Source organism: Staurois parvus, unplaced genomic scaffold, assembly GCF_062004578.1.
Source record: "Staurois parvus isolate SC_StPar_1 unplaced genomic scaffold, SC_StPar_1.0 ptg000503l, whole genome shotgun sequence".
Classification (NCBI taxonomy): Eukaryota; Metazoa; Chordata; class Amphibia; order Anura; family Ranidae; genus Staurois; species Staurois parvus.
Window position 1 is genome coordinate 623,482 of NW_028318299.1, and position 26,907 is coordinate 650,388.

The following is a 26,907-nucleotide window of genomic DNA, read 5'->3' on the forward strand; positions in this document are numbered from 1 at the left end:
TTTGAAATCTGATTTTTTTTATTAGACAAAACCCTTTTCAAACATTCCTTCAGTTTATAACGCCATCATACAGCTGGAATGTTACGAAACTATACAGAATTTATATTTCTTGTTTTCCCCTTCCTGCTGTTCTTTTCTTTCTTTTTCTCTCTCGCTTTTTTGTCTTTCATGATGAAGGCTGATCTCATTGATGTAGTTGAGTAGAAATTTCCTCCTCTCTATCCGCTCTCTTCTCAGGTTTCTTGGCTGTTCCAGGCGGAATCTGACGTTTCTCAAGGCGCTGTATATCACCATCAGGATGTCGGTGGTTTTTCCCAGAGTTTTTACGTGGTTCTCCCGTGTGTAATTCTCGATGGCGATCACTGTCTCCGCCCCCATGCGTCGAAATATTTTCTCAATTTCCAGGTAATCTCCTCCCGTTTTGAAGGTGAGGACAATGAGAGGAAAGACACCTGAAGGAGAGGAATGCAATGAGCATTTTAAAGTTTCTCGATGTGTAGCATTTTCCTCCCTACCATGGCTGTCTGCAGTACTCCCACCCCATGCTTTTTAACATTACATGGCCAATCAGATGTTGGAAATGTCATGATCAGTTAGCCATGGCCCACAATACTATGCCATTTATTGACACCAATTGTATATTTTGATTTTTTTTTTTTGTTGATTTACATTTTTTTACATTTATCTTAGTAAGGTCAGAAGTTTGATTATGTGCACTCTTTGTTCTTGTTTTGGTTTAATTGGTGTAAATTTGGCCACATTCACTTATTGGATAGCCAAATATATGTCTGGACTCCTCCAATATTGCCAGTGTGCCCCACCCCCAGTCACCACCACTACCAGAGATACAGTAGGCCAGTTAAAGGAAAAAGGTGTGGGAGAAAATTCTAATGAAAGCAAAATACATGCTTTTGGTAAAGGAGCATCTTCCATCATGCCTGCGGTGATTGTAGACATAGAGAATATATAGTCAGGTTTGCATGCACAAGGTGCCACATCCTTAACAGTCTAAACAAGAAACACATGATATGTAGTATGGAACTTTTAAGGCCTCAAAAATTATATACACTTTTTGATTGGCTCAGCTCTCAGCAGTACAGAAGTATTTGTGAAAGTTGCAGTTTCATCACAGAGGCAGACAATGTAACTTTATACTGCACAGGACTACAGGGACCAGGATGATTTGCAAGGAGGAAGGGGGTGGAGGAGCAACGTGCCTTTTCAGAGGACATGTGGGATCTAGTCTGCAGCCCCTACTGTTGAAGTACACTGACACTGTTTCCAGAGGTTGCTAAGGACAACGGTTATCTACAGCAGCTGAAGTCAGCAGCAACTGTGATAATTGGCACCAGTCACCAGTGATGGCAATTACCAACAACAACATCTCCCACCGCAGAGAGAAGTCAGAGTGTTGGAAATCACAAACTAGGCGTGTGACCATCCCAGGTGAGGCACCTCAGAGATTGTGCAGCACTGACAATTGACAACAGGAATCTAGCCAGAGAGGGAGATCCCCATTCATCATCCCTTCAAGGAGTTACCCCTGGAGATTGTTCTTCATGGATGTGATAAGCAACTGCTAACCAGTGACATGTCAGTCCTTAAGAGCGCTCCACCGATTCACTAACACAGGCCTGTGCAACACATAGACTCACACAGTGTGTCAGGGATCCGGGTATGACCAGAAATGTGTGGACTGACACAGGGAAGTAGCAGGCTTCAGGAACACAGGCGTAGTCAGGGCTGGAGAGGTGGAATGGTCAGGCCGTAAGGTACTGTCAGGCACAGAACAGGATTCCCCAGGGCGCGGAGTGTAAGCCCCAGTCTGCCTTTTCACCAGAGCCCCTGATGGTGGGGATGGACTTGGCGCAGGACTGAGACCAGGTTGCGGCCCCTGAGTGCACCCAACTGTGGTAGAGGGGTCCGCCGAGGGTATGTACCGGGGAAAGCCTGATGTGAAGGGGCTGGCAGGCTTGGACTGTAGTGACTGGATCCGTGCAGGATGGATGGATGACAGTATGGAGTGTAGTGTAGTCAGACAAGCCGGGTCGGTAACGGTGGAGGCAGATCAGTACAGAGCAGCAGACAAAGAGTAAATGGGTCACAAGCCAAGGTACAGCAATAGGAGGTCAAACAGCATAGGAGTAGGCAGAAGAATAGTCAGGGACGAGCCAGGAGTCAGAGCAGGAGATGGTCAACAGGAATCAGGATCAGGCAGGGTTGGCAACAAGGTAACTTCTCTCAGGAACAGGTGCACAGGAAACTAGGAACACGATACAGGGGCTCATGGGAAACATACACCAAGGCACTGATCACAGGCCTGGTCCTGCTTAAATACACCTCCTGCAATCAGCCTCATGTGATGGGCTGACTGCAGGAGTGAGATTCTGGCTGCTGAGAGCACCCGCTGGCCAGCCTTGGTACTGCAGCCCACAAGGCAGGTGAGTCCCACCACTATTGGCAAGTCCATTCCTGACACAGTGTTACAATCCCACAGTCAGTTTAGCTGGGGACATTTGCATTCTATTTGCAGAGTTTTACCTGTCTTATTGAACCTGTTATAAAACTTCCCACAAGGTGTACTGCTGTGCTGTGGATCCAATATATATGGTTTATCACTGAAGTAAGGACAGAAGTGCCCGTTAATTCCAGCGGCTCCTTCAGAGGTGAGCACTACATACAGTATATTATAAACATTAAAAACACAGCTGACAATGCTATTCATATACAATCACTGCTCACAATATCTAAGACAATTGGACCACTTCTCTTACCACACGTTTCACATAGTTATCACCATGACATGTCAAATTCTGACAGAAGATCACATGTGGAACTCAATGTGTTTCAAATTACTCTTCTTCAGGTTTAGAGCAATGGTCAGGACAAAAATCTGAACCCATGACCTCTTCTACATCTGGAAGTGACTCTTCTTGCTGCGCCACCTGCGATGCTGGACAGCTCTCTGTCAGATCCTTTGGACCATCTTGCCTTGTTCCTTCTTTCTGGTGAACCTTGAACTGCTTGCTCCTCCCATGCACTCCCTACTTAAGCCATGCCTGTACACATCCTGTTTGCTAGATTATTGCGCTGTTCTCCAGTCAATATCTTACTATTTTCTGTCCTGCTGCCATCCATATCTTCGCTACCACTCATGGCCAACCTTTGGCTTGTTCCTCAACTATGGTTCCACTCAATTCCAACCTGCAACAACTTGTCACTGACTTTGGCTTGTTCCTCAACTATGCTTCCACGTGATTCCAACTTACAAGCCCTTGTTACCAATCTTAAGCTTGTTACTGACTATGCTTCTGCCTGATCCCTACCTGCTGTATCTGCTACTGGACCCACTCTCACTAACCTCCTGGCAGGGTGATCCTGTGGACCACAACCTGGCAAGAGCATGCAGAAAAACCAATCTTCACCTTAGGAAGGTGAAAACTGGTCAGTGCTTAGCCCCTGTGCCTCAGGTGAGGCTGCATCATCCACCAGGGCAACCTTCTTGTGTACTCATCTTGCTGGTTAATGGAAACGTCTCTACTGCTATAGCTACTGGTCTCCAGGTCTGACCTCTAACCATGACAAGTGGTTTCTCTGTAATACAAACAGATGTTTCAACACAAATATTTAGACCACTTAAGATAGACATTTTTCAACCTCAGATACTGCTTCAAGCCACAGAACTCACAGTGTATGGAGTGTAAATAAGTAGTCAGTCCTTCAATAAAGCACAAAGTTCCAGAGGTTGTCAGTGATCCCACGGAGCACATTAGAGTAGAACATAAGGAATGCCAGGAATACCCCAAAGAAAAACAGGCTACAAAACACATTATAATAAACAATGTCAACCCCCTAGTAAGACACCAATAAAATCTCACCTAAATGTTATGGGACCTCCAAATCAGACAAATACCCATGAGTACACACCAGCTTGGTAAGATGTTCTATCTTTGGTCACACATAATAGCAGTGGAACAGCAAATTCAAACATAGATTATATAACCAGTAAAAAGAGGGAGGGGTAATGATCATATGACAGAAAAGGACCAATAAGGGGCAACTAATGTGGAACCAAAAATCCCAAATGGTGGCAAAATCCAGCAGAGGGGACTAAATAAATTATTTTGTATACCCTGAGTGCACTCCCTGTCACTTCTGGATGCATTATCACCACTTCCTGCGCCAAAATGCATCTCAGTGACGTCATCAGAAACTTGAGAACACCGGAATGAGTATATATCCTGTCCAGTGCTACAAAAGCCAAGAGACATTGCTGCAACAGAGCACAAGGCAAGGAGGGATAGAAGAGTGGAAACAAAACAGACATCTCACCCCTCCACCTACCTTGTTTCCTTGCAAAGGACCTTTTTCTGTCAGGGTGTAAGGAGGTGGAGAGGTGTGATGTTTATTTTGTGTCCACCCTACTTTCCCTTCTCCCATTGTGCTCAATTGCAACCATGTGGCTAGACTTTTGTAGTGCAGGGCGGGACATGTTCACATGCCCACATTCTCCTGTGCGTGATGACATTACTGTGATGCCATTGGATACCAGAAGTGGCATCACCGCAACCGCAAGTGATAGGGAGTGCATTCAGGATATAGGAGGTAGCTTACTTGCTCTCCTGTACTGGATTTTTGACACCACATAAATTGCATCTTATTGGTCCTTTTCTGTCATATGATCATTCCCCCTCCATCTTTGTACTGGCTGTATAACCTGTGTTTGAGTTTGACATTCTGCTGCCATTGTGTGTGACCAGAGCTTGAACATCTTACCATGCTGGTTTAATTAGGAGGTCCATAACATTCAGGTAAGACTCATTACCTGCTTTATAGATTTTATTGGTATTTTTCTATGGAGTTGACACTGATGGTGTATTATAATGTACTTTTTAGGGGATTCCTGGCATTCCTTGTGTTCTACCCTCATGCCTGTATGATCTGTCAAAATTTGACGTGTCATGGTGATAACTTTGTGACACGTGTGGTAAGAGGAGCGGTCAGATTGTCTTAGATATTGTGTGCAGTGATTGGATATGAATAACATTGTCAACCATTGTATTTTTTGTATCTATTATTGTTTCTAATGTTTGTAATAATATTCATTTTTATGCCTATATTTGAAAGTCCCATATTGCATATAGTGTGTTTTTGGGATTGTAGCCATAGTAGTGCACTTCTAATAAAATCTATTGAGTACTGTCCATGATACTCTTGTTTTTTGCCCTAGCATCCAAATCCTCAGGATAATCTTTTGGGTAGAAACCCCTTTATCAAGGCCCATGCAGTAGTCAAGGTCCAAGAGTACTGCTTGGACCTTGAAGAAGTGGATACATCTTATAAACTTGTCCTGAAGATTTGGATGTTATGGAAACCAAAAAATGATCATGGACAGTACTCAATTGTTTTTGTTAAAGAAGTAAAAGGCTCCAGTTACACAACTCCCATTCACAAAAATGCATGTGAAGCCCCAGGAAATTTGAGGGAATAAAATACCAAGCAATGGTTCTAGTGTCAGGACGACCTGGATCACCTGCTGGTGGCACAGTTCTTCTCAGTATGGAAGCAGGGGCGGACTGACCATTTGGAAACTCGGGCACTGCCTGACGGCCTGGGGTCAGTAGGGGGCCCCATGAGATGCCCCTGGTATCTTTTTTTCATAGGCTTTTTTGAGTTTGGGCAAGGACACAGGGGCCCCATGATCCCCTATCGCCCGGGGGCCCCATGAGTTGTCAGTCCGCCCCTGTGTGGAAGGTTGTAGTTCCTGTGTCCATCAGCAGGAGTCTCCCAGAAGTCAGCAGAACCCAGTAATAGGTTTCCACCTGATGCTGGCTGCTGGGAGGGTATTTAGGTCCTCCCTACTAATGACTCTCATTCCAGTGTTTTTCTGCTGCTATAGTCTATTTGCCAGTGATTCTGATCTTGCTCCCGCCCTGTACCTTGCTGATTGTATCTGCTCCCCCTTGTTCCTGATCCCAGCTTGAGTTCCCCTTCTCATCAGCTCTCTGCACCTCCAGTTTTCCTCTGCTTTTTGTATATATTATATATACTTAGTTAGGCTTTCTGTTTGTTAGGTTGATTAGTTAGGTATCCTGTCACTGGGTTTTTTGGTCCACTTATATTTTTATGTTTGCTGTGTGCTGATGTTTGGATGGATTTTGTTTCTCTGTAGATAAATCTCCTTTAAAACACACATAGCCTGGTCCCAGTTTCCTGAGTGTAGCCACGCAGGTCTGCCCATCCCTGCTAATTCCTGATATCTGGAGTCCAAATGGGTTTAGTTCATTGTACAGATCTAAGATACAGTAACAAACCAACACATATCGGGGTGGAAAACATTCTGCCTTAATCAGGACCTAAAACACTTTATACATGGAAATAAGTGTCAGCTAGTGTGTGGTTGGTGGATGTATGACCACCAGGTCACATTCATGCAGAAGATATAGAGGGTCAGGGAGTACAAGGTCTTTCTCTCTCCAACAACTGGGAATTTTGACCAGCTAATGAGCAAGCTTGGGTACTTCAATAAAGTCAAAGAGCTGGGGGTCCTGAGGTTAAATGAATGGCAATAAAAGCAAAAGACAGATAGTAAAATGTCACCAAAATAAAATCTTCACACGGGAATAAGTTACCTGTCATTTTCACACAGTTGTCAAAAAATGTTTTCACTTCCTTCATTCCTTCATATGTTATCTGTTGTCTGGCACTAGACAAGAGCAGAAGAACACAACATACTGTATATATATATATATGTACAATGGATAAGAACATTTAAGACCTGTTCACACCATAGTGCCTGCAAAATGTCTGTTTATTTCATTTGAGCAAAAGTAGGTTATTTTAAACAGTGCTGCACCTTGCAGAGGCTCTGACACGCGGGAGGATTCAATAAAGCTGCTGCACCACTTTTCTGGCGTTACTCCCTCTTGTTACTATATTGCACCAAATTCATAAAGAATTTGCAACACTTTTGGATCTGACAGTGACTTACACACCAAATTCAAGCAGTTCTAAAATGTGATCTAATTAACAAAATGAAACAGCACCAGACCGGCACAATATGTATAATATTTTGTGAAATAGATGCATATCTTGGAAGCTTCCCTCCCCCAGCACCTCCTAATACTTATCTAAGCCCCCTCTCGATCCAGCAATGTGCACTGGAGTCTCTGCTTTCCTGGGACTCCCTCTTCTCATTGGCTGAGACACAGGGGCAGCCATTGGCTCCTGCTGCTGTCAAACACAGCCAGTGAGCCAATGAGAAGAGAGGGGGCAGGGTTGAGCCACAACTCCATGTGTGAATGGACACATGGAGCAGCAGCTTGGGAATGTGCCTGCTCGGGTGCCCCCATAGCAAGCTGTTTGCAGCGGGGGACCTGAGAAGAGGAGGATCTAGGCTGCTCTGTGCAAAACCACTCCACAGAGCAGGTAAGTATAACATGCTTGTTATTATTTTTTTTTTTCAATTTAAGCCTCTAATATCCCTTTAAGTGTGGCAAATGCACACAAAAAAAAATCAAGAAGGGGGCAAATACTTTTTCATAACACCTTATGTCTGGTGAGCCCTATCTCCTAACAGGCAGAATGAAGTGACCTGGTCAAAAACCAAAAATCAAAAACAGAACTACTGGGTTCATCATCAGGCAGGAACGTTTCTGTGTCATCACCAAGATATAGTTACATAGTTACATAGTTAGTCTGGCCGAAAAAAGACAAAAGTCCTTCCAGTTCAACCATTAAAAAAAAAAGTTATAATCCTACACCCACAGCTGATCCAGAGGAAGGAAAAAACAGCAAAGCACGATCCAATTTGCTCCTGCAGGGGAAAAAAATCCTTCCTGATCCCCAGAGAGGCAATTGGAATATTCCCTGGATCAACTAAGATGATTTTATATGTTTCTTTGATCACATTGACAACCTCATTTTCTGTACTGATATTGATAATCTGTTCACAACTTTGGCCTGAGAGCACCTCATGTCTAATCACAGTGATTACATACTACAAACCCATGCTTACCTCCAGCTGTGAATGTTTCACCATCAGCTACATCATAAAATCGGGCCCTCACCAAATTCCTGGCAAACAAACTGCTCTGAGAATGCATCATCCAATACACAATACACATCCAATTACTTACTTGTACACAAAGATGGGGACAATGAAGTCTGCGTAATTTGGTTCAATCTCTGAATTTTCTATGTCCTCCATTATATCCTTGAAATTGTCTCTCCGATGAACTTCTTTCCCAATGGGGATGAAGTTTCCTGAAATTGACAAAACAAAAATAATGGGTCACACCATAACATTGATAATGAGTCCAAAAGTATTCATAACATTTAAATAGTTCAAAGGAAATCTGAACTAAACCCTGAGCCTTCAAATTTTCCCATCACTACAGTAGAAAACAAACACTGATTTGTAACCATAAAAATTTAACAAGTGTTCCAAAAAAGGCAAACAAAATTCTACAGGTGTATGGACAGCTTTAGTATCTGCATGTATACACACTAAAGCTATGCAGATAAACCAAACATAGATGAAGATGAGGCATAGGATTCCAATTTCTGGTAAATCAGTCAAATTATAACATTGCACAGAGGCACTGATGAAGCTGCTCTCCACAAAATGGAAAAGGTGCAAACACCGAGCACGATGAGGTTCCAGGGGATATGTAGATAACCACAGTATGGGCAGCTCCAAACGTTCATCTGACTGGAAATGAGACCTGAGCACAAAACAACAAATAAAGGAGCTCTGCCAACCCTGTGGAAGTCAGTAGAGTCACAAGTCCAAGAGCAGTTAAAATTCACTTGGGTTGGGTTAAAAAACATGACATGTAGGAGTGCCCAGATTCATACATCACCAAGCCAGTGGAGAGGAGAAACACATATTCCCAGAAGCTGGAGGATGACACATAATTCTGGACCCAATGGTAGGTGGCTCAGCCCAGGAGCCTCAGGACAGTGGGAAGAGTGTGTGGATGACAACCGCTGGGATAACTAAGATGGCGCATCTGCCGCAAGCCACATCACAAAGCAGATGCACTATCTTAGTGATCTTAGCATCAGACAGAGGATCCACTTTATTTAAATGAATTTTGTGTTTTTATTGTCCTTAAAGCATTATTAACCCCTCCCACAGAGCATACATGCGGTCTTACAGAAGTGGGTCTTTATCTATGGGGTTGTACTGTGTTTTTGCTGAGAGCACTCTGCTCAGAGACTGAGCTCCAGGTCTTCTACTAATGATTGGGAGAAGCCCAGTTCCTGATCACCTGATCACTATGATAGCCTCTGACTGGCTACCACAGTGATCAGTCACTATATAGCCCTACCCGGTGGTTTATTTTCTCCTCTTGAATGGAAAAAAAGATACATTGTATACATACAGGATATACAGTATTATATAATAAATTGTAAACATATAAGATACATTATATAATACATTGTATACATACAGGATCCATTATATAATGCATTGTATACATACAGGACCCATTATATAATACATTGTATATATACAGGATCTGTGATATAATACATTGTATACACACAGGATCCGTTATATAATACATTGTATACATACAGGACACGTTATATAATACATTGTATACATACAGGACCCATTATATGATACATTGTATACATACAGGACACATTATATTATACATTGTATACATACAGGATCCATTATATTATACATTGTATACATACAGGACACATTATATCATACATTGTATACATACAGGATCCATTATATCATACATTGTATACATACAGGACCCATTATATAATACATTGTATACATACGGGATCCATTATATCATACATTGTATACATACAGGATCCATTATATAATACATTGTATACATACAGGATCCATTATATAATACATTGTATACATACGGGATCCATTATATCATACATTGTATACATACAGGATCCATTATATAATACATTGTATACATACGGGATCCATTATATCATACATTGTATACATACAGGATCCGTTATATAATACATTGTATACATACAGGATCCGTTATAAATTACATTGTATACATACAGGATCAGTTATATAATACATTGTATACATACAGGATCCATTATATCATACATTGTATACATACAGGATCCGTTATATAATACATTGTATACATACAGGATCCGTTATATAATACATTGTATACATACAGGACACATTATATCATACATTGTATACATACAGGATCCATTATATCATACATTGTATACATACAGGATCCGTTATATAATACATTGTATACATACAGGATCCGTTATATAATACATTGTATACATACAGGATCCATTATATCATACATTGTATACATACAGGGTACATTATATCATACATTGTATACATACAGGATCCATTATATCATACATTGTATACATACAGGATCCGTTATATAATACATTGTATACATACAGGATCCGTTATAAATTACATTGTATACATACAGGATCAGTTATATAATACATTGTATACATACAGGATCCATTATATCATACATTGTATACATACAGGATCCGTTATATAATACATTGTATACATACAGGATCCATTATATCATACATTGTATACATACAGGATCCGTTATATAATACATTGTATACATACAGGATCCGTTATATAATACATTGTATACATACAGGATCCATTATATAATACATTGTATACATACAGGATCCGTTATATAATACATTGTATACATACAGGACCCGTTATATAATACATTGTATACATACAGGACCCGTTATATAATACATTGTATACATACAGGGTACATTATATCATACATTGTATACATACAGGACCCGTTATATAATACATTGTATACATACAGGGTACATTATATCATACATTGTATACATACAGGATCCGTTATATAATACATTGTATACATACAGGACCCGTTATATAATACATTGTATACATACAGGGTACATTATATCATACATTGTATACATACAGGGTACATTATATCATACATTGTATACATACAGGATCCATTATATCATACATTGTATACATACAGGATCCGTTATATAATACATTGTATACATACAGGATCCATTATATCATACATTGTATACATACAGGACATATTATATAATACATTGTATACATACAGGATCCATTATATCATACATTGTATACATACAGGGTACATTATATCATACATTGTATACATACAGGATCCGTTATATAATACATTGTATACATACAGGATCCGTTATATAATACATTGTATACATACAGGACCCGTTATATAATACATTGTATACATACAGGACCCGTTATATAATACATTGTATACATACAGGGTACATTATATCATACATTGTATACATACAGGACCCGTTATATAATACATTGTATACATACAGGGTACATTATATCATACATTGTATACATACAGGATCCATTATATAATACATTGTATACATACAGGGTACATTATATCATACATTGTATACATACAGGATCCGTTATATAATACATTGTATACATACAGGACCCATTATATAATACATTGTATACATACAGGATCCATTATATAATACATTGTATACATACAGGACACATTATATCATACATTGTATACATACAGGACCCATTATATCATACATTGTATACATACAGGACCCATTATATAATACATTGTATACATACAGGATCCATTATATAATACATTGTATACATACAGGATCCATTATATAATACATTGTATACATATAGGACACATTATATGATACATTGTATACATACAGGACACGTTATATGATATATTGTATACATACAGGATCCATTATATAATACATTGTTTACATACAGGACACGTTATATGATATATTGTATACATACAGGATCCATTATATAATACATTGTATACATACAGGATCCATTATATCACACATTGTATACAAACAGGACACGTTATATGATACATTGTATACATACAGGATCCGTTATATAATACATTGTATACATGCAGGACGCATTATATGATATATTGTATACATACAGGACACGTTATATAATACATTGTATACATACAGGACACGTTATATAATACATTGTATACATACAGGACCCATTATATGATACATTGTATACATACAGGACACATTATATTATACATTGTATACATACAGGATCCATTATATTATACATTGTATACATACAGGACACATTATATCATACATTGTATACATACAGGATCCATTATATCATACATTGTATACATACAGGACACATTATATAATACATTGTATACATACAGGATCCATTATATCATACATTGTATACATACAGGATCCATTATATAATACATTGTATACATACAGGATCCATTATATCATACATTGTATACATACAGGATACATTATATAATACATGGTATACATACAGGACACATTATATCATACATTGTATACATACAGGATCCATTATATAATACATTGTATACATACAGGACACATTATATTATACATTGTATACATACAGGATCCATTATATTATACATTGTATACATACAGGATCCATTATATAATACATTGTATACATACAGGATCTATTATATAATACATTGTATACATACAGGACCCATTATATCATACATTGTATACATACAGGATCCGTTATATAATACATTGTATACATACAGGATCTGTTATATAATACATTGTATACATACAGGACCCATTATATCATACATTGTATACATACAGGATCCGTTATATAATACATTGTATACATACAGGATCCGTTATATAATACATTGTATACATACAGGATCCATTATATAATACATTGTATACATACAGGACCCATTATATAATACATTGTATACATACAGGATCCATTATATAATACATTGTATACATACAGGACACATTATATCATACATTGTATACATACAGGACCCATTATATCATACATTGTATACATACAGAACCCATTATATAATACATTGTATACATACAGGATCCATTATATAATACATTGTATACATACAGGATCCATTATATAATACATTGTTTACATACAGGACACGTTATATAATACATTGTATACATACAGGACACGTTATATGATATATTGTATACATACAGGATCCATTATATAATACATTGTATACATACAGGATCCATTATATCACACATTGTATACAAACAGGACACGTTATATGATACATTGTATACATACAGGATCCGTTATATAATACATTGTATACATGCAGGACGCATTATATGATATATTGTATACATACAGGACACGTTATATAATACATTGTATACATACAGGACACGTTATATAATACATTGTATACATACAGGACCCATTATATGATACATTGTATACATACAGGACACATTATATTATACATTGTATACATACAGGATCCATTATATTATACATTGTATACATACAGGACACATTATATCATACATTGTATACATACAGGATCCATTATATCATACATTGTATACATACAGGACACATTATATAATACATTGTATACATACAGGATCCATTATATAATACATTGTATACATACAGGACACATTATATAATACATTGTATACATACAGGATCCATTATATCATACATTGTATACATACAGGACACATTATATAATACATTGTATACATACAGGACACATTATATAATACATTGTATACATACAGGATCCATTATATAATACATTGTATACATACAGGATCCATTATATCATACATTGTATACATACAGGATACATTATATAATACATGGTATACATACAGGACACATTATATTATACATTGTATACATACAGGATCCATTATATTATACATTGTATACATACAGGATCCATTATATAATACATTGTATACATACAGGATCTATTATATAATACATTGTATACATACAGGACCCATTATATCATACATTGTATACATACAGGATCCATTATATCATACATTGTATACATACAGGACACATTATATAATACATTGTATACATACAGGATCCATTATATAATACATTGTATACATACAGGATACATTATATAATACATTGTATACATACAGGATCCATTATATAATACATTGTATACATACAGGATACATTATATAATACATTGTATACATACAGAATCCATTCTATCATACATTGTATACATACAGGATCCATTATATCATACATTGTATACATACAGGATCCATTATATAATACATTGTATACATACAGGATCCATTATATCATACATTGTATACATACAGGACACAATATATCATACATTGTATACATACAGGATCCATTATATAATACATGGTATACATACAGGATCCATTATATAATACATTGTATACACACAGGACACATTATATCATACATTGTATACATACAGGACACAATATATCATACATTGTATACATACAGGATCCATTATATAATACATGGTATACATACAGGATCCATTATATAATACATTGTATACATACAGGACACATTATATGATACATTGTATACATACAGGACACATTATATTATACATTGTATATATACAGGATCCATTATATAATACATTGTATACATACAGGACACATTATATAATACATGGTATACATACAGGACACATTATATGATACATTGTATACATACAGGACACATTATATAATACATTGTATACATACAGGATCCATTATATCATACATTGTATACATACAGGATACATTATATAATACATTGTATACATACAGGATACATTATATAATACATGGTATACATACAGGACACATTATATAATACATTGTATACATACAGGATCCATTATATCATACATTGTATACATACAGGACACATTATATAATACATTGTATACATACAGGATCCATTATATCATACATTGTATACACACAGGACACATTATATCATACATTGTATACATACAGGATCCATTATATCATACATTGTATACATACAGGACACATTATATAATACATTGTATACATACAGGACACATTATATAATACATTGTATACATACAGGACACGTTATATCATACATTGTATACATACAGGATCCGTTATATCATACATTGTATACATACAGGACACATTATATGATACATTGTATACATACAGGATCCATTATATAATACATTGTATACATACAGGATCCATTATATAATACATTGTATACATACAGGATCCATTATATAATACATGGTATACATACAGGACACATTATATGATACATTGTATACATACAGGACACATTATATTATACATTGTATATATACAGGATCCATTATATAATACATTGTATACATACAGGATCCATTATATCATACATTGTATACATACAGGATACATTATATAATACATTGTATACATACAGGATACATTATATAATACATTGTATACATACAGGATCCATTATATCATACATTGTATACATACAGGACACATTATATAATACATTGTATACATACAGGATCCATTATATAATACATTGTATACATACAGGACACATTATATCATACATTGTATACATACAGGACACATTATATCATACATTGTATACATACAGGACACATTATATCATACATTGTATACATACAGGATCCATTATATCATACATTGTATACATACAGGATCCATTATATCATACATTGTATACATACAGGATCCATTATATAATACATTGTATACATACAGGATCCATTATATAATACATTGTATACATACAGGATCCATTATATCATACATTGTATACATACAGGACACATTATATCATACATTGTATACACACAGGATCCATTATATCATACATTGTATACATACAGGATCCATTATATCATACAATGTATACATACAGGATCCGTTATATCATACATTGTATACATACAGGACACGTTATATAATACATTGTATACATACAGGACACATTATATAATACATTGTATACATACAGGACACATTATATGATACATTGTATACATACAGGACACATTATATAATACATTGTATACATACAGGACACGTTATATAATACATTGTATACATACAGGACACATTATATGATACATTGTATACATACAGGATCCATTATATAATACATTGTATATATACAGGATCCATTATATAATACATTGTATACATACAGGAAAGGTTTTATAATATATTGTATTTTTTTTCTCCTTGCTGGAGGAACAAGCAACAATTTCTTTAAACATGTTATTTGTTTTGATTTTTGTTTGTCATGGCACACATTTTCAACCAGATTCAATTTTTTTTCTAAGGGATTTAAAGCATTTGAATTGAATTTGAATCAAAAATATTATTATTTAATACTATTCTAGCCAAAATTCAAATTTCAAAAGACAGCTATATTCTTTCTATTTTAAATTTTAAATTCAAATTTCGAAAGAGAGCTACCGTATTTTCCGGCGTATAAGACGACCCCCTACTTTTCCTGCTAAAATATAGGGTTTGAGCTATACTCACCGTATAAGACTACCCCTCTTCCAACACACACCAAATAAAAATGAAAAAACATCAGATTTGATTTCAATATGGTATGCTATTTCAGTATGGCATTCCAATGATGGGGTGCTATTACTCCCACTGACACCAATGATGAGGCACTACTCCTCCCTCTGACACCAATGATGGGGCACTATTTCATCCACTGACAGCAATGATGGGGCACTATTCCTCCCACTGATACCAATGATGGGACACTATTCCTCCCACTGACACCAATGATGGTGCCCCATCATTAGTGTCAGTGTGTGAGGAATAGTGCCCCATCATTAGTCAGTGGGAGGAATAGTGTCCCATCATTAGTCAGTGGGAGAAATAGTGCCCCATCATTGGTGTCAGTGGGAAGAATCGTGCCCCATCATTGGTGTCAGTGGGAGAAATAGTGTCCCATCACTAGTGTCAGTGGGAGAAATAGTGTCCCATTATTGGTGTCAGTGGGAGGAATAGTGCTCCATCATTGGTGTCAGTGGGAGGAATAGTGGCCCATCATTGGTATCAGTGGGAGGAATAGCACCCCATCATTGGTATCAGTGGGAGGAATAGCGCCCCATCATTGGTGTCAGTGGGAGGAATAGCGCCCCATCATTGGTGTCAGTGGGAGGAATAGCGCTCCATCATTAGTATCAGTGTCAGGAATTGCGCCCCATCATTGGTGTCAGTGGGAGGAATAGCGCCCCATCATTGGTATCAGTGTCAGGAATTGCGCCCCATCATTGGTGTCAGTGGGAGGAATAGTGCCCCATCATTGGTGTCAGTGGGGGAGGAATAGTGCCCCATCATTGGTATCAGTGGGGAGAATAGTGCCCCATCGTTGGTATCAGTGGGAGGAATAGTACCCCATCATTGGTATCAGTGGGGAGAATACAGTTGCAAGAAAAAGTATGTGAACCCCTTGGGATTACGTGGAGTTTTGCATGAATTGGGCATAAAATGTGCTCTGAACGTCATCTAAGTCACAACAATAGAAGAACACAGTCTGCTGAACATAATACTACACAAACATTAGAAGTTGCCATGGTTTAATTGCACATAACATGTAAACATTCACAGTGCAGGGAGGAAAAAGTATGTGAACCTTTGGACTTAATAACTGGTTGACCCTCCTTTGGCAGCAATAACCTCAACCAAACGTTTCCTGTAGTTGCAGATCAGAGCTGCACAACGATCTGGAGTCATTTTGGACCACTCCTCTTCACAAAACTGTTTCAGTGTAGCAATATTCTTGGGATGTCTGGTGTGAATCGCTCTCTTAAGGTCATGCCACAGCATTTCAATCGGGTTGAGGTCAGGACTCTGACTGGGCCACTCCAGAAGGCGTATTCTGTGCTGTTGCAGCCATTGTTTTGTTGAATTACTTGTATGCTTTGGGTCATTGTCCTGTTGCATCACCCATCCTCTGCGGAGCTTCAGTTGGCGGACAGATGGTCGTACGTTTTCCTGCAAAATGTCTTTATAAACTCTGGAATTCATTTTCCCATCGATGACAACAATCCGTCCAGGCCCTGAGGCAGCAAAGCAGCCCCAAACCATGATGCTCCCTCCACCATGTTTTAAAGTGGGGATGAGGTTTTGATGTTGGTGTGCTGTGCCTTTCTTCTCCACACATAGTGTTGTGTGTTCTTCCCAAACAACTCAATCTTGGTTTCATCTGTCCACAGTATATTTTGCCAGTAGTGCTGTGGAACATCCAGGTGCTCTTTTGCAAACTTCAAACGTGCTGCAATATTCTTTTTGGACAGCAATGGCTTCCTCCGTGGTGTCCTCCCATGTACTCCATTCTTGTTTAATGTTTTCCTTATTGTAGATGTGTCAACAAAAATGTTAGCATGTGCCAGAGATTTCTGTAGGTCTTTAGCTGACACTCTGGGATTCTTCTTTACCTCATGCAGCATTCTGCGCTGTGCTCTTGCAGTCATTTTTACAGGACGACCACGCCTAGGGAGAGTAGCAACAGTGCTAAACTTTCTCCATTTGTAGACAGTCTGTCTTACCGTGGACACATGAACATCAAGGCTTTTGGAGATACTTTTGTAACCCTTTCCAGCTTCATGCAAGTCAACAATTCTTGATCGTAGGTCTCCTAAGAGCTCTTTTCTGCGAGGCATGGTTCACATCAGACAGTGCTTCTTGAAACCAGTAAACCCAAAACAGGTGTTTGTTTTTTAAGGGCAGGACAGCTGTCAGCAACACATCCAATATCATCACACTGATTGGAGTCAAGGTTGGCTCACTCCTGGCTCCAATTAGCTCTGGGAGAAGTCATTAAGCTAGGGTCTCACATACTTTTTCCTCCCTGCACTGTGAATGTTTACATGTTATGTGCAATTAAACCATGGCAACATCTAATGTTTGTGTAGTATTATGTTCAGCAGACTGTGTTCTTCTATTGTTGTGACTTAGATGACGTTCAGAGCACATTTTATGCCCAATTCATGCAAAACTCCACGTAATCCCAAGGGGTTCACATACTTTTTCTTGCAACTGTAGTGCCCCATCATTGGTGTCAGTGGGGGAGGAATAGTGCCCCATCATTGGTATCAGTGGGGAGAATAGTGCCCCATCGTTGGTATCAGTGGGAGGAATAGTGCCCCATCATTGGTGTCAGTGGGAGGAATAGTGCTCCATCATTGGTGTCAGTGGGAGGAATAGTGCCCCTTCATTGGTATCAGTGGGGAGAACAGTGCCTCATCGTTGGTGTCAGTGGGGGAGGAACGGTGCCTCATCATTGGTGTCAGTGGGAGAGGAACAGTGCCTCATCGTTGGTGTCAATGGGGGAGGAACGGTGCCTCATCATTGGTGTCAGTGGGGGAGGAACAGTGCCTCATCGTTGGTGTCAGTGTGGAGGAGGAATAGTGCCCCATCGTTAGTGTCAGTGGGGGAGAGGAGCGGCTGCTTCTTCTTCCAGTTTGGCCGCACGATTTTCGCGGGGCCTCTAGGCTCCACCTCCTCGCCGGTGATTGGTCGTCTGTGTGCCTTTCCAGTGCTGGCGCCCAATCACCGGTAAGGAGGCGGAGCCGAACGGCCGCGTGACCATCGAGCGGCCGAACTGAAAGAAGGAGCAGCCGCGCTCCCTGGACCGGATCGTCGTGGGACCGGAACCAGGTAAGGTACAGCAGCCCCTCTGCCCACCCCTGTACTTAGTGTCCATTGGAGGAGGAGGGGGGCGGCGCTGCGCCGCCCCTTGAAAAAGTGCCGCCCTGGCACCGGCTCGCACTGGCGTATAAGACGACCCCCGACTTTTCAAAAGATTTTCAGGGGTTGAAAAGTCATCTTATACGCCGGAAAATACGGTATATTCTTTCTATTTTATTCTATTCTATTTACAATTTTAAATTTGAATTTTGGATGATGGCTATGTTCTTTCTATTTAACTCTATTCTATTTGGAAGTTGAAATTCTAATTTCAAAAGATGGCTATATTCTTTCTTTTTTATTCTATTCTATTTGAAATTTGAACTTTGAATTTCAATAAACAGCTATGTGCTTTTATTTTATTCTATTCTATTCAAAATTTGAAATTCAAATTTAAAAAGACGGCTATATTCCTTCTATTTTATTCTATTCTGTTTTTTTTCTATTTTATTCTTTTATTTTCTGTTCTATTCTATGCTATTAATTTCTATTCTCTTTTATTCTTTTCAAAATTCAAATGTCAGTAGAAGGCTATATTCAAACACTAGTCCATGCAGTCTTTGATGGAAATCAGCAATAGTCGTCAGTATGCTGACAATTGAAATTTGTTTTTGAATTTGATTTAGTTTTCAAATTTGTTTCAATTTTGATTTTTTTTTTCAATTGGATAATTCATTATTTTGGAAACAATTTTGTTGTGTTATTTCGGATTCGTGTAAATTCATTACTATTGTGATTTGGAAATTTAGATACATCCGAATAACAAAATCTTTGTCCCAATTTCAATGTGGAACAAAACGAAGCGTCTATTCAGCACCCAATCTTTAGTAATGTTCGCCAAGCCCGGCTCAAACCAAACACATGTATGTTCAGCTCACCCATCACGCCCAGGGCACTATGTTTCCTCTCTGAGCCAGACATGGACTTCAAGTAGCTTTCGCCTTTCACACCATATCTGAAGTGGGGAGACTTACCTTTACTACAACCAAGAGGTGGCTACTACACTCATATAAAGTTTTTTTTTGTCTAGCTTACCCGCCTTTTGGGCATTCCGACGGTTACTTACCCAGCTGGGCGTACACTTCAGCTCTTTGGAAATCATCCATTGTGCTGCAGCCTCTGTTGTCTACTATGGTAATCAGGTCAGTAAGTCGATAGGCATTTCTTCTCATGGTCAACCCTTCTGGTGTTTCTCGAGCCTCGGCGTGTTCTTGGAAGTGCTCAACTGCTTGCAGGATGTATATACAGGAGTTGATTAAAGAAGATTTTCCATGACCTGTGAAGCCAAACAGCTGCAGCAGGACTCTTGTATAACCCTGACTGCCCAGATCTCCATCCTCCAGGCTGAAGTTCTTGATGTTCTCCTTCAACTGTTTAATGTCCATTGCTGATGGTTATTATTAATATTTCAGTTTGTTGATAGTTTCCTCAGTGTTTTCTGCGTTAGAACTTCAGTCGTGGCAAGGAATTTGCATTTGCTTTCTCTTTCATGTGACAACACAAGGAGGGATTTGACAGGAAGGAGGAGAACATTTTAGCATACAGCTAAAAGAGGTCAGATTTGGTGAAACACACAAAGTACAAAACAATGATTTAAAATATACACTAAGAGCCTTCCTTAATGAAAAACTTAAATTGTTTTTTTATGTAAAGCAGGGGTCTCCAAACTTTTGAAACAAAGGGCCAGTTTATTGTCTTTCAAACTTTAGGTGGGCCAGTGGCCAGTGGGAGTAGAAAATGCCTTGGCATTGGTGGAAGTAAACAACTCCATAGGCTTGGTGGTCAGTGGGATTTAGGCTACTTTCATACTGATCCTAGCAAAAATGCGGGAAAAATGCATTTGAGTTTTTATCACATTTTTGCCGCATTTTTTACAGGACACGTGACTCAAAAAGGCATGCATGTGAAGAGTTCCATAGCAATATATGGTCACACGTTTTTCTTACCCTTTTTGAAATGTTAAAGAGGAAGGAAAATGGATCAGTATGAAAGCAGCCTAAAACAATGACATCACTGGGGTCAGTGTGAGGAATAGTACTCCATCATTGGCTACATAGTTACATAGTTAGTTTGGCTGGCCATTACTATTTTTAACATTCAGCTTCAATTAGTGGGCAGCACAGCGGCTAAATGGTTAGCAACTCCGCCTGGCAGTACTCGGGTCACTGGTTCAAATCCCAGCCACGGCATCACCTGCCTGGAGTTTGCATGTTCTCCCTGTGCCTGCGTGGGTTTCCTCCAGGTACATCGGTTTCCTCCCACACTCCAAAGATATGCTGATAGATTAATTGGATCCTGCCTGTATTGTCCCTGGTATGTGTATGTATGAATGTAAGTTAGGGACCTTAGATTGTACGCTCCTCGGGGGCGGGGACTGATGTGAATGTACAATATATATGTAAAGTGCTGTGAAAATTGACAGCACTATATAAGTACCTGAAATAAATAATTAACTTTAATGAGGTTCATATTGAGCACTAGACAAGTGCAGAACGAAAACATTTGTTTTGTTATGTTTCAGATGGGTTCGCTTCATTAAGTTACTAATTTTGTTTTGTTGGATTTGTAATGAAACTTGTTTTGTTTCCTTTTTTTTCCACGTTTTCAACCACATTCAATATTTTTCCAATGGATTTGAAGCATTTGAATCGGAAATATCAAATCGATCTGAATTCATTGCAAAGAATAGCTGATTCTATTTTAGGCAAAATTTGAATTTCAAAAGACGATTATATTCTTTCTATTTTATTCTATTCTATTCGAAATGTGAAATTTTAATTTCAAAAGACGGCTATATTCTTTCTATTTTATTCTATTCTAGTCGGAAATTGGAAATTCTCATTTCGGAAGATGGATATATTATTTTTATTTTATTCTATTCAAAATTTAAATTCGAATTTCAAAAGACGACTAAAATCCTTTCTATTTTATTCTATTTTAATCTAGTCTATTTTTTTATATTCTATTCTTTATTTTCTGTTCTATTCTATTCTATTTATTTCTATTCTCTTTTTTTCTGACAAATTCCATCCAGCTGAACCATTAAAAAAAAAAGTTATAATCCTATATCCACAGTTGATCCAGAGGAAGGCAAAAAAAAACAGCAAAGCATGATCTAATTTGCTCCTGCTGGGAAAAAAATGCCTTCCTGATCCCCCCGAGAGGCAATCGGATATTCCCTGAATCAACTTTCCCTATAAATGTTAGTATCCAGTTATATTCTATGTATCTAAGAAAGAATCTAGGTGTCCATTGGTGTCAGTGGGAGGATTAGTTTCCCATCGCTGGTATCAATATTACCCCATTGTTGGTGTCAGTGGAATAGTACTCCATCTTTGGTGTCAATGGGAGGAATAGTACTCCATCTTTGGTGTCAGTGGGAGGAATAGTGCCCCATTGTTGGTGTCAGTGGGAGGAATAGTACTCCATCTTTGGTGTCAATGGGAGGAATAGTGCCCCATCATTGGTATCAGTGGAAGGAATAGTGCCCCATCATTGGTGTCAGTGGAAGGAATAGTGCCCCATCATTGGTATCAGTGGAAGGAATAGTACTCCATCTTTGGTGTCAGTGGGAGGAATAGTGCCCCATTGTTGGTGTCAGTGGGAGGAATAGTACTCCATCTTTGGTGTAAATGGAAGGAATAGTGCCCCATTGTTGGTGTCAGTGGGAGGAATAGTACTCCATCTTTGGTGTCAATGGGAGGAATAGTACTCCATCTTTGGTGTCAGTGGGAGGAATAGTACTCCATCTTTGGTGTCAATGGGAGGAATAGTGTGCCGTAAAAAGGCAAGCAAAGTTTGGAGACTCCTGATGTAAAGGATTTTATTCATGTCCGAGTGATGCAAACATTTCCCCCCAGCCAATGTTCAGGTGCGTTGTAACTCTTGGAAGACTGTAAAGTATTTATTTTCACTCTTTTCTGTATTTTTTTTCCACTACAAGGATTGTTATCAGTCACTCTGAGTTGGGTACTTTGGAGCTCTTTGTGTCCCTCACCTTCCCTGTATGACGGGGAATCTCTGCATGTCACATTAGTTATAATGCACTCTAAGAGATCGCCTAAGTTGTTATATCGCCAGTTGTAGATCCCATACACTTCACAATTATGTTTCTTATGACAACGGAATGCAGCAATTTGTAATTCAATACATGCTTTAAGGCCCGTACACCACGGGGTCGCTTCTTTATAAATAAATCTTTGAACAAGAAAGACAGGAAAGTTCGGAGGCTTTGCAGAGACATACTTTACAGGTGTTTTCTGTTTTTCTTTCTCCGTATACTGCTGGCGCACCCACAGAAAAATGCTTCTACTTAGAAAACAATCTCTATTATAATATTGTTAGCCTCCATTCACACTGAAGTATTTCAAATTGTGGCGGAATCACTGCATTTCTGCCCACGATTTGAAAATGCGCTGTGAAGGGTGGTCTTAATGTATGGGCATCCCTGGACACAGCCCATGGGCCCCAAGTACATGGGGGTCCCATGATATTCTTGTATTACATCATATTTTCCAACTGCCTCGGATTTGCTGGGACAGTCATACTTTTTACTTAGCTGATGGCTCAGGCAGCATGTCAGAACCTGTATTGTCCTCTCCTGATCCCAGTACTTTGCCCTCCTGATAAAATCCCCCCCCCCCCCCCCGTACTGAGCCCTTCTGCCTCCACCCTCTTCCTGTACTGTGCCCTTTGTGTTGGTTAGTCTTTGGTTTAACTTGTTTGTGCTGAAGACTGCACTGGACTGACTGGATCAGTCACTGGTGGTAAAGGGATGAGCAAAGAAGGTGACATCCCAGAATAAACTACACCCAACTTTTATTGGAAAAGGTTACAGCTTTATTAAATTAAAATGAATAAAATATAATAAAATGTAATCATAAATGTATTTAAATCCTTTAAAGTACATAACATTGAAATTTACCAAATATTTGAAGCTGGATGGAGAAAAGAATACCCTAGAAATGGGGAAACCCGCAGTCTAGAGTAGAGGAAGAGGCGGTATTACTTATCTTAACCCCTACTCTGGCAGGTTCTGGCATGCTCCTCCCACCCCTGGCACTACTTTTGTATTGTGGTCCCTTTAGCATCATCACATACTTTGTAGGACTATTAAGAGCCCTGTTGGAATTTTAGAGTTGTGAAAAAACTCTATTAGTATTCCTGTGTCTGTAGGTGATTGTGGGAATAAATCCTTTTCAGAGCCAGTTAAGAAAAAACCAGTGTGACTTTATTTATTCACACACAAAAGATACAAAGCCAATACAAAAGTAACAATTTCAAATACAAAAAGAAATGTAGCATAAAATAAAATAAAAATAAAGAGTATAAGTTGTTCCTTGAATGAAAGCAAAATATGTAGTTCTTTGTGTTGCATGTGAGTGTCCTTTGTGTAAGTACATGTGCGTAGGGGGCGCATGCGCGGCCGGCTACGGGATGGACGCGCTTTGAATACAGCTCCATCCACCCGCCACCTACAACGCGGCACTCACCGGCCCCGGGGGACATAAATCACCCCACAGTGTCACCGACCTCTGCCCGCATCCCGACCAACATGCCCCGCAGGCGGAGAGCCCCTGATCATCCAGGGAAGCTCACTAACTTCTTCCCTGCTATTGTGCAGGGAATCCAAGATGGCGGCCGCAGCAGAGACACACAGGGAGACAGCAGCCACGAGGAGGACTACAGGGCTCAGCACAGGGATCCGAGGCTGCAAGAATCGCTTTACCCAGGGGACCCTGGTGAGTTCTCACCCCCTCTGTCACCCACAACTAGCAGCCCTGCCAAATCTAGGCCACGTTTAGACCAGGACCCTAACACATCCTACCAAGCCCTAAATATCACACCTCCACCCGCTACTTTAAACCTGCCAGATATAGACGCATTCCCAGCAGCAGATCAGCCGCTAACAGAGGTGTCCATGAAACACCTGCTGACGTCACTCCGTCAATCTCTACAAAATGACATTTTTGCGTCTTTAAACCAAATAACTAATGTGGTACAGCACCAAGAACGTAGAATTTGCCATATTGAAAGCAGTCTAGGTGACATCATAACAGCGCATAATGATTTGATTGACGCCCATGCAGATCACTCGACTGATATCGAGCAAATCAATTTAAAATTAGCAGACTTAGAAGATCGCTCGCGTCGCAACAACATTAAATTCAGAGGGATCCTTGAATCAGTGCCGAGCGAAAATCTGCTACCCTACATACAGCAATACTTCAAACTACTCCTACCAACACTTCCAGATCTAGAGCTCGCGATTGATCGAGCCCACCGACTGCCTAAACCGGCGTTTCTGCCGGCTTCTATTCCAAGAGATGTGCTGATCCGGGTGCATTTTTACCACATTAAAGAAAAAATTATGATTGCGGCTAGAAACCCACCACCTCTCCCGCCATCACACGCAAATCTACGCCTCTATGCGGACCTATCCAAAGCCACGCTCCTTAATAGAAAAAAAATTATATCCATCACTAAGGCCCTAAGGAATCATGGCATAGCCTACCAATGGGGCTTCCCAACTAAATTAATAGTACGACGACAAGGCAGAATATTCACTGTCAGGAACCTGGAAGCGGGCTTAGACCTGCTTAAGACATGGAACATCCTCCCTGCAGATACGCATGACACCACCTCTAACTCTGCCCAACGCATGGAGACATCTCAAGCTGTTACATAGAGCATTCCAGGTGCTGACATCTTTCCTTTTCCCCCCGGGGGTTATTTTTCAATGCTTACACTTCTGGCGATCGGCCTACATATAATGAAGTTCGCCCTCCAAGTTTACGTGTGGCATGACCCTCTCGGCGGTCAAAGCCTGTTTGTACCCCCCAGCTCTAAAGTAGCGATGTTGGCTACTTGGCCTATTTGCATTTTTTGCAAAACTATTTTTAGTATCCCTTGTGCTTCCTCTCCTTTTTTCCTACGGCACCGTCAGCTAACCCTCCTTACTTCCAATCGTCTTGTCTTTGAGGCTACATGGACCACTTCCTCTAAACCTTCACTCGAGCCTTACGGGTACCATGACTATCCTATTACTATCCTTTCTCAGGAGATTGCCGAAACAACAACCCGACATTATATTTTCAACGCAGAAACTTATATAAATGATTAATATAACATCTCTTAACGTTAGAGGCCTAAACTCTCCTTTCAAGAGATCGCTGCTCCTTAAAGAAACCCGAAAATCCCAAGCCGACATTCTCT

The 26,907-nt window shown here is 39.1% G+C and overlaps 1 protein-coding gene across 1 annotated transcript; it reads right to left on the reverse strand.

Annotated features, from left to right (window-relative positions):
- LOC149451957 (uncharacterized) lies at window positions 1-21,178 on the reverse strand. The gene is made up of 4 exons (XM_089689912.1): window positions 20,759-21,178; window positions 8,139-8,265; window positions 6,633-6,706; window positions 1-452 (listed from the first exon to the last, which is right to left on the reverse strand). The coding sequence occupies exons 1-4, from the start codon at window positions 21,075-21,077 to the stop codon at window positions 82-84; spliced, it is 891 nt and encodes a 296-aa protein (XP_089546038.1). The 5' UTR covers window positions 21,078-21,178; the 3' UTR covers window positions 1-81.
- Between the last annotated feature and the right edge of the window lie 5,729 nt (window positions 21,179-26,907).

What these genes read in the sequence shown, in the direction of transcription:
- LOC149451957 (XM_089689912.1), bottom strand. Translation starts at nt 21,077, where the DNA reads ATGGACATTAAACAGTTGAAGGAGAACATCAAGAACTTCAGCCTGGAG. An exon ending in GTCCCCATCTTTGTGTACAA is followed by an intron (nt 6,707 to 8,138) that starts GTAAGTAATTGG and finishes GCTCTTGTCTAG; the next exon opens with TGCCAGACAACAGATAACAT. An exon ending in CAACTGTGTGAAAATGACAG is followed by an intron (nt 453 to 6,632) that starts GTAACTTATTCC and finishes CCTCTCCTTCAG; the next exon opens with GTGTCTTTCCTCTCATTGTC.